The sequence below is a fragment of the Ostrea edulis genome, chromosome 1, assembly GCF_947568905.1.
Source record: "Ostrea edulis chromosome 1, xbOstEdul1.1, whole genome shotgun sequence".
NCBI lineage: Eukaryota > Metazoa > Mollusca > Bivalvia > Ostreida > Ostreidae > Ostrea > Ostrea edulis.
In genome coordinates, this window is record NC_079164.1 from 64,359,639 (window position 1) to 64,370,227 (window position 10,589).

The 10,589-nt window shown below is 37.0% G+C and overlaps 1 protein-coding gene across 3 annotated transcripts in view; it reads right to left on the reverse strand.

Annotated features, from left to right (window-relative positions):
- The window catches only part of LOC125647571 (transmembrane protein 163-like), a 27,158-nt gene extending 18,611 nt beyond the window's left edge, over positions 1–8,547 (reverse strand). For all 3 annotated transcript variants that reach the window (XM_048874300.2, XM_048874336.2, XM_048874305.2), the window contains exons 1-6: positions 8,379–8,547; positions 7,874–7,996; positions 3,141–3,184; positions 2,896–2,984; positions 2,491–2,587; positions 51–162 (exon numbers count right to left, since the gene is read on the reverse strand). In XM_048874300.2, the coding sequence (XP_048730257.1) occupies positions 51–162; positions 2,491–2,587; positions 2,896–2,984; positions 3,141–3,184; positions 7,874–7,996; positions 8,379–8,454 (541 nt within the window). In that variant the 5' untranslated portion in view covers positions 8,455–8,547. The remainder of the gene's footprint in view (positions 1–50; positions 163–2,490; positions 2,588–2,895; positions 2,985–3,140; positions 3,185–7,873; positions 7,997–8,378) is intronic.
- Between the last annotated feature and the right edge of the window lie 2,042 nt (positions 8,548–10,589).

The window sequence follows — 10,589 nt, forward strand, 5'->3', positions numbered from 1 at the left end:
AAGTTCTAGATGTTAATTTGATTTATATAGACTGGTTGTAATGGTCTTACTGTCTGTCATCAAAGATTTGCTTTCCAGCTTGTAACCAAGACTAAATTTCACTATCCCCAGTACAAAGTTACAACAACCATTAATCAGAGATAGGCTCCACAGCGTGCTGAGCTGAAACAGTGTTCAAAGACATGTCAGTTTATTGAAATAATTTTGTATATTCATTATCAAATTTGAATTTATAAATTATCATCAAAGTGTACATTCCCTTTATTTCTATGTTTATCACATTTTGCTTTTGTATGCATTGGAGAACTCAGTTACTTCTAACAACATTCATTAACACAAAGAACTGTCAATCACGATCAATATATACACAGGTATCTGTAATCATCATAAGTTACGGCACTGTCAATCACGATCAATATCTACACAGGTATCTGTAAATCATCATAAGTTACAGTACTGTCAATCACGATCAATATATACACAGGTATCTGTAAATCATCATAAGTTACAGTACTGTCAATCACGATCAATATCTACACAGGTATCTGTAAATCATCATAAGTTACAGCACTGTCAATCACGATCAATATCTACACAGGTATCTGTAAATCATCATAAGTTACAGCACTGTCAATCACGATCAATATATACACAGGTATCTGTAATCATCATAAGTTACAGTACTGTCAATCACGATCAATATCTACACAGGTATCTGTAATCATCATAAGTTACAGCACTGTCAATCACGATCAATATATACACAGGTATCTGTAAATCATCATAAGTTACAGCACTGTCAATCAAGATCAATATCTACACAGGTATCTGTAAATCATCATAAGTTACAGCACTGTCAATCACGATCAATATCTACACAGGTATCTGTAAATCATCACAAGTTACAGCACTGTCAATCACGATCAATATCTACACAGGTATCTGTAAATCATCACAAGTTACAGCACTGTCAATCACGATCAATATCTACACAGGTACATTTGTATCTGTAAATCATCATAAGTTACAGCACTGTCAATCACGATCAATATCTACACAGGTATCTGTAAATCATCATAAGTTACAGCACTGTCAATCACGATCAATATCTACACAGGTATCTGTAAATCATCACAAGTTACAGCACTGTCAATCACGATCAATATCTACACAGGTATCTGTAAATCATCACAAGTTACAGCACTGTCAATCACGATCAATATCTACACAGGTACATTTGTATCTGTAAATCATCATAAGTTATAGCACTGTCAATCACGATCAATATACACCCAGGTATCTGTAAATCATCATAAGTTATAGCACTGTCAATCCCGATCAATATCTACACAGGTATCTGTAAATCATCATAAGTTACAGCACTGTCAATCACGATCAATATCTACACAGGTATCTATAAATCATCATAAGTTACAGTACTGTCAATCACGATCAATATCTACACAGGTATCTGTAATCATCATAAGTTACAGCACTGTCAATCACGATCAATATCTACACAGGTATCTGTAAATCATCATAAGTTACAGCACTGTCAATCACGATCAATATCTACAAAGATATCTGTAAATCATCATAAGTTACAGCACTGTCAATCACGATCAATATCTACACAGGTATCTGTATATCATCATAAGTTACAGTACTGTCAATCACGATCAATATCTACACAGGTATCTGTAATCATCATAAGTTACAGCACTGTCAATCACGATCAATATCTACACAGGTACATTTGTATCTGTAATCATCATAAGTTATAGCACTGTCAATCACGATCAATATCTACACAGGTATCTGTAATCATCATAAGTTACAGCACTGTCAATCACGATCAATATCTACACAGTTATGTGTAAATCATCATAAGTTACAGCACTGTCAATCACGATCAATATCTACACAGATATCTGTAAATCATCATAAGTTACAGCACTGTCAATCACGATCAATATCTACACAGGTACATTTGTATCTGTAAATCATCATAAGTTATAGCACTGTCAATCACGATCAATATCTACACAGGTATCTGTATATCATCATAAGTTACAGTACTGTCAATCACGATCAATATCTACACAGGTATCTGTAATCATCATAAGTTACAGCACTGTCAATCACGATCAATATCTACACAGGTACATTTGTATCTGTAATCATCATAAGTTATAGCACTGTCAATCACGATCAATATCTACACAGGTATCTATAAATCATCATAAGTTACAGCACTGTCAATCACGATCAATATCTACACAGGTATCTGTAATCATCATAAGTTACAGCACTGTCAATCACGATCAATATCTACACAGGTATGTGTAAATCATCATAAGTTACAGTACTGTCAATCACGATCAATATCTACACAGGTACATTTGTATCTGTAATCATCATAAGTTATAGCACTGTCAATCACGATCAATATCTACACAGGTATCTGTAAATCATCATAAGTTACAGTACCTGTTTCTCTTTCGTCTTTTTCACCAGTGTAATGATAGTCATTGTCAGTAAGCTCGTGCTGGACACCACAAATAAAATAGCGATTATAAAACAGGCCCTGTGTAAGAATAATGACAAATTTGTTACCTATCTAGTCTCACTGATTGTTACCTCTCTGAGAGGTTTGAGATACTTTTGCTGAATAAATATATGGAAATTTATGAGAGTCTCACTGATTTCCATATATTTATTCAGCAAAAGTCTCAAATCACATGACGACAAACGAAACAGAAGAAAAATACTTTTAGTTGAAAAGAAACGTAACATATACATTGATGTTGTAACACAAAAGTTGGTAGAGAGAGAGAGAGAGAGAGAGAGAGAGAGAGAGAGAGAGAGAGAGCACTATATATTTCTTCAACTAACTTTTGTTCTCGATTTTCGGAGTAGAGATCCTTGCTGTGAAATCGCCACAATACAACTAGAGATGACATGCTGTCCAATATTGCATTAAGCTGTAATGAAATTTAAGTGATTTCTATGTTTCATTTTGAATTTTAGAAGTAAGGATTAAGATACAATTCGAGTGTAGTCCTTCGTAATCAACAGCATGATTAGCCACAAACTAAACTGTGGAGGACGTCAGACACAGAAAGAACAGTTTTACTCACCCCAAATCCGAACAACGTGTCACTGCTCAGTTTTAAAGAAAATACTGCAAATATATAATACAGTTAAGTCATTATGAAAGCTATAAAATATCGGTGCGATATTTTTGAATTACTCAGACGTAACGCATAATACTTGTATTACTTTATGTTATGCTTGTAACGTCATATAGCTACGTCACCTTTTCAGCCAATTCATGTCTTCAAGCCGTAATATCGTATTCAAAGCAGATATAATTTATTGTTCAAAGATTCTAAAATAAATTTTGATACGCGCATAGTGTATATTCATACAAATTGTGAATCATCAATTTAAATGTATAAACATTTTTAATGAAATATAGATTTCCTAACTTCATGAACAAAATACTGATCGTGTTGTTAATCATTGCGTCTTTAAGAAGAAGTACTCAGTAATAATCGTCGGACTCCCTCCGGAACTTTCCACACTGTAGTGCTTGACGATGCATTATCGTGATATGAAATGAAACTTTGGTTTACTTCAAGAATGAGCTCTGATCTATACAGCGGTAGTTTCCGGATGTGTGAGCTCTGGTCTGTCCAGCGGTAGTTTTCGGATGTGTGAGCTCTGGTCTGTACAGAGGTAGTTTCCGGAAGTGTGAGCTCTGGTCTGTACAGTTGTAGTTTCCGGATGTGTGAGCTCTGGTCTGTACAGCGGTAGTTTCCGGATGTGTGAGCTCTGGTCTGTACAGCGGTATTTTCCGGATGTGTGAGCTCTGGTCTATACAGCGGTAGTTTCCGGAGGTGTGAGCTCGGTCTCTACAGTTGTAGTTTCCGGAAGTGTGAGCTCTGGTCTGTACAACGGTAGTTTCCGGAGGTGTGAGCTCTGGTCTGTACAGAGGTAGTTTCCGGATGTGTGAGCTCTGGTCTGTACAGCGGTAGTTTTCGGATGTGTGAGCTCTGATCTGTACAGCAGTAGTTTCCGGATGTGTGAGCTCTGGTCTGTACAACGGTAGTTTTCGGATGTGTGAGGTCTGGTCTGTACAGCAGTAGTTTCCGAAAGTGTGAGCTCTGGTCTGTACAGTTGTAGTTTCCGGATGTGTGAGCTCTGGTCTGTACAGCGGTAGTTTTCGGATGTGTGAGCTCTGGTCTGTACAGCAGTAGTTTTCGGAAGTGTGAGCTCTGGTCTGTACAGCGGTAGTTTCCGGAGGTGTGAGCTCTGGTCTGTACAGCAGTAGTTTCCGGAGGTGTGAGCTCTGGTCTGTACAGTTGTAGTTTCCGGATGTGTGAGCTCTGGTCTGTACAGAGGTAGTTTCCGGAAGTGTGAGCTCTGGTCTGTACAGCGGTAGTTTCCGGATCTTTACAGCGGTAGTTTCCGGAAGTGTGAGCTCTGGTCTGTAAAGAGGTAGTTTCCGGATGTGTGAGCTCTGATCTTTACAGCGGTAATTTCCGGATGAGTGATTTCTGATCTGTACAGCGGTAGTTTCCGGATGTGTGACTGAGTGCTGGTCTGTACAGCGGTAGTTTCAGGATGTGTGAGTTCTGGTCTGTACAACGGTATTTTCCGGAAGTGTGAGCTCATCTGTACAGCGGTAGTTTCCGGATGTGTGACTGAGTGTTGGTCTGTACAGCGGTAGTTTCCGGAAGTGTGAGCTCTGGTCTGTACAGCGGTAGTTTCCGGAAGTGTGAGCTCTGGAGTTGTTCTAACTCTAAACAGCGGTAGTTTCCGGATGTGTGAGTTCTGGTCTGTACAGCGGTAGTTTCCGGATGTGTGAGCTCTGGTCTGTACAGCGGTAGTTTCCGGAGGTGTGGGATCTGGAGTTGACAGCTGTATAGTTTCCGGAAAAGTCGTGATCACAGACAAGATTGTTTCAAATCAAAATTAAACAATACAGTTTAGGCGATCGGATATAAGTTTATACATGTATCAAAGTAACTGGACACCGATCTTTTAAATTCATCTTGGTTTTTCACTTTGAGGTACATGTAAACTATACAACATTGTCTGGACAACTGGAAAAGCTCCCAAAGATTGGAGAAGGGGACTTATAATAAAGTTAGCAAAGAAAGGTGACCTGACAAACTGTGGAAATTGGAGAGGAATCACACTAATAGCAACAACTGCCAAAATAATGGGGAAAATAATAATAAAAAGAATTGTATTTGGTGTAGACAGACATTTGAGAATGGAACAAGCTGGATTCAGGGCAGGAAGAGGCACTACGGAACAGATATTTGTCCTACGTAATATTCTAGAACAAGCTATAGAATGGAACTCCAACCTCTATCTATGCTTCGTCGATTTTGAAAAAGCCTTCGACAGCGTACACAGGGAAACCCTTTGGAAGATCATCAAATCTTATGGAATACCAGACGAAATAATCAGTATGGTTAAATTAATGTATGAAGACAGTGAATGCGCAGTTGTTGATGGAAATGGTACAACAGAATGGTTTAATGTTAAATCTGGTGTCAAACAAGAATGCAACATGTCAGGTTTCTTGTTCCTCCTGGTAGTTGACTGGATAATGAAAAAGACAACAGCAGATAACAACTCAGGCATAAGATGGAATATGACAACAAAATTAGACGATCTAGATTTTGCAGACGACATCGCTTTATTATCCAGCAGCAAAGATCAAATGCAACAAAAACTGAACTCTCTAAACAGATAAGCAGCTAGAACAGGTTTAAAAATCAATACAGGAAAAACCAAAGTTATGCGTCTAAATGCTGCAAACATCACACCAATAACCATCAATGGGAACAACATAAACGATGTGGATGAGTTCATTTATCTCGGAGCAACAGTAAGCAAGACAGGAGGTACTAATGAAGATATAAGAAGAAGAATTGGCCATGCAAGAGTAGCATTCCAAGAGCTACGCAAGATCTGGAGCAATAACCAACTCAACAGAAAAACAAAAATGAAGCTCTTCAGCTCAAATGTAATAGCTGTGTTATTGTATGGCAGCGGGACCTGGAAAATGACAAAAGGGGATGAAAAACTTGTAGATACCTTCCAGCATAAATGTTTTAGGAAAATCTTAAAGATCTACTGGCCAATGAAAATACCAAATGTAGCAGTTAGAGAGATAGCAGGAGTAGCAAAGATCAGCACTATGATAAAAACACGCAGATGGCAGTGTATTGGACTTGTGCTACGGATGGATAAAAGAACACACCCATATGTAGCCCTTAGTTGGACACCAGAAGGAAAAAGAAAGAGAGGAAGACCGAAGGAAACGTGGAGAAGAACAATAGAAAGAGAGAGGAAAGAACTAGGTTTTGGGTCATGGACAGAGGCAGCAAGATCAGCCCAGGACAGAAGTAAATGGAGAGGACTTGTTCATGGCCCTATTCTCCACGAGGAGAGAAGGAATTAAGTCAAGTAAGTCAAGTTTCTTTGTGAAAATATACTTAAATGCTTGTGAAATACAGCAATTAAAAAAAAATATTTCCAAAGAATTTTCCAAAACTTGGCACTGGAACAATCACGTCCAGGAAACGTATTGTTTTTCATAAATTCTTTAAATTTCCAAATTTTAATGTCTAAAATATCTTTCTGAGGAAATAACAAACTGAACATAAATACATGTAGTATATTGTCCTTCAAGTTATGTGAAACGTTTTGTTGGTTTTCTCTATCTTCCACCTATCTATCACTGGATCCTACTACATGCGTGTGATCTTGCATTTTCTTTTAGTCAAAATATTGATATTTCTTATTCTTAAAAATATTACATTACCACTATACGAGTTTAACATTTCTATTTTCTAATACTGTGATGTTCCGAAGTGTTTATATATATATATATATATATATATATATATATATATATATATTATCTTTTTGTATTACTTAATCAAAGGGACAGAGTACTATTCCATGGTTCGGATAATTTAACCGAAGAAAAAGATTTACAATCCGGGGAGCGGAAAGATTTCCCGAAGAATCAAATGTATAATGCGCGGGAACGAATCAGATAAATATTGCGCGGGAACAAATCAGATAAATAAAGCGCGGGAACGAATCAAATAAATAATGCGCAGGAACGATGTACTTAACGACGGATCAGATAACTGAAGGTATAATATCCGCATATACATATAATCTGCCATCGTCGGATACCCACGGCTTATCTCGTCTTCTACTCATCATCGGGTGATGAGTAGAAAACGAAGAGTCGCTGGTATCCGACGATGATAATCTGCGGGAACGGACTGTTGAATTTAGAATTTTATGACATGTATGTCCGATCATGAGATTCGAAGTAAAAAAAAAAACAACCGTGAAATATGGATGTGGTCACTGACTGAGAGTCTTCGGAAGCTGACCTGGGGTCGTCCTTTCCTGGATCAGCTAAGTACTGACAAAGTAAATCCACTGTACTGAAGTACAGTAATCAATTACAATCGATTCCTAGACATGACACAGGAATAGTGTACAAATACTGCAATATTTTGAAACAATGAGTCTCGTATATTTAGCAGGCACGTTCATGTGGAATAAGGTGGTGATCTGGCCTCTCACTTTGTTAAAACTTTCATTTTCGTTACTATTTTATTTTGAATACAAAATAAGTTATTTTCACACGCAAAAAGATATAATGGTTGATATCACTCACCTTTTTAACATGCATGCTTGTCAAGAATTTTAGATAATTGTAAAGTCCCCCAGCTCCCCCCCCCCCCTTCACACACATAACATGTACACCTTGAAAACGGTGCAACGTGCCTGTTTAGTATGAACTTTGAATAAAAGGAACTTGTACCGATTGCTGTTACACCTTGGGCAAATCCAAACATGACGGAAACCCATGAAATAACAATGGCAGCTGTCCGCAACTTCACGGCCAAGGTCAACTGGACCCTGCGTCTGACATCTAGAAGCTCGGCTAAAAGACAAAATCAAAGATTTTTAGCGAACAGAGTCATTTAAAGTATTGAATGTACTCTAGCGGTTATCCCAAATGTAAACTATTTCAAGTGATAATGCAAATTTTAAATACCATTTTAGCGTAGGTGAGATATGCATGCATATAGAAATACACAATCATTTAACAATTCCATCCACAGTGAAATTAATCGTATTTGAAATTCAGAAACATTTGAAACAGTTTAAACAATTTTGCTTCAAGTTCTACTGCTTCGTAAGTCCCCATTTCCCCACCTTCGTAACCCAGGGGTTTTCAGTCCACTCTGTGGGGAGCAGAAAGGACCGAAAACCCTTGGTTTGCGAATATGCCATCTCTCTCTCTCTCTCTTTCTTTCTCTGACCTTTTTCAGAGTCCGCACTGCCACTTTTCTCCACACAGTATCTTTGAAGTGAAATCGTCCCACCATTCTCCGACATGATATGCTAATCTATCCTACTGCATTTGTGATAAATTTTGTACAATCTGTGGGTTGTTGCAGTTTTTACTCAGTATACCGTGAGATCGATCATGCACAGCTGTGAATTTCAATCAAATGGCACTGGAAAAATAGACAGGATATACATTTTAAAATACCTAGTGATGTGTAACCAACCTTGCATAATTGCTTGAAGGTACAAATATGTATAAAGGCCAAAAATACATGTAGTTTAAAGTTTTTATGTTGTACACAATGTATATTATTTTCGAATTTTAGAAAAGGAAATGCTATTAAACAATATTTATATTTTGTCATTTAAAAATACTTTAAATGAATCAACCAAGAGGGACATGGGCCACATTGCTCACCTGTATTTTCCCCACATTTTAAAACAAATACCAATTATGGACTCAAATGGATCCTTTGAAATTAGATAAACTTGAATTTACACTACAAGGACATACTAATTGTACCTTTGTGGTTGGGGGATCCTATGTAAAAAAAATCTTTGTGGTTCCATCAAACGTCATGGGTAATGATGTGGAAAAACTTGCATGAGAATGCTTGCTTAATCTGATATGTTGTATTTCTACGTACAAGTTGAAGCCCCTACCGTAGCTCCACCCTGACCCCGGAGGTAATGGAGTAGACAAACTTGAATATAAACTGAATGCTTACAGACTAAGACATATTTTGCCTTTGAGGTTCTTGAGGAAAATACGAAGAATTTTACTTACATACTCCTATGTAAAAAGTTGTATCTCTACTATGGCTTCTGGCTTCATGGTATGAAAAAACATTTTTGCGAAGAATTTTACAATACATTTCTATGTAAAACCTCGACCAGGTTGCAGCCTCATCCTGAGGTTATAATGTCAACACAAGGATGCTTACGTGTTGAGTTGACGAATTGCAACATTGTACAACGGTTATTTATAAATATTCTCATTTCCAATGATTTTGCCTTCGATTTCTTTACCAATTGAAAGAATATTCATTCATGAATGTGAATTATATGTGGGCATGAATCTTGATGAATACTTTTCGTCTCCAGCTCGTGCAGCATGTTTCAAACTTAGATAGAATGTTCTATCGTTAAAGTGGTAATATCCTACGGACCCGATTTAACGATAGAATGCGTCCCATATACCCGCAATGAAGCAAAAATAACAATTGCATTCAGTATATGTTTCGGTAAAATCATGTCACATGTCATTTATATACAACTAAAATAGTTACTTTCACAACTGAATTTAGTTCTACAGTTTGAATTTTGCTGTGTACATCTTTCATTTTCAACTTGTCATTGCGTAAGCGAACAGCTCCCAAATATGGAGATATGACCTTATACGGAAAATGCTACTATGATCTTTACTACCCTGTTATTTTACAGGAAAAGTAACTTATAATTTCAAATAAACGCTGTAAATTAAGAAGTATAAGTTAAGTGAACATTGCAGCGTCAAATCAAATTAATATGAAGGTTTAATATTCTTCTTTTGGTGGAAATTACTTTCATTAGGCCTGAATGAAGAAAATTAACCAGATTGCAACGGCAAACACACTGCACTGCAGATATTATTTCTGCCTGTTCGTCTTTCAATATTCTACAGGGTAATTCTGTGTTCGCTGCAAATCATACTCTTTTTGTCTTCAAGATCTTTTCGAAAGGTACATGTAGGTGTCACTGTTTTCCATATATGGTAGTGGGCGGTTCTCAATCTAATTAAAATTAGATGTTAGATCCGCTCACATACTGTTTGTGTAGCGGGTATGTCAGCGGATCTAACATATAATTTTAATTAGATTGGGGCGGTTCTTCATTGAGCATTGAATTTCGTTTTCGAAGACAGAAGGGTGTTCCGATGACAGTTTCCGGTAAAATGGCAGTCAATTTTAATCGAGAAATGTGACATTTCAAAGTGTTCAGTTTACAATATTATTTTACGTTTTTTTTTTTTTTTTTTTTACAGAAGGGTGTTCCGATGACAGTTTCCGGTAAAATGGCAGTCAATTTTAATCGAGAAATGTGACATTTCAAAGTGTTCAGTTTACAATATTATTTTACGTTTTTTTTTTTTTTTTTTACAGAAGGGTGTTCCGATGACAGTTTCCGGTAAAATGGCAGTCAAT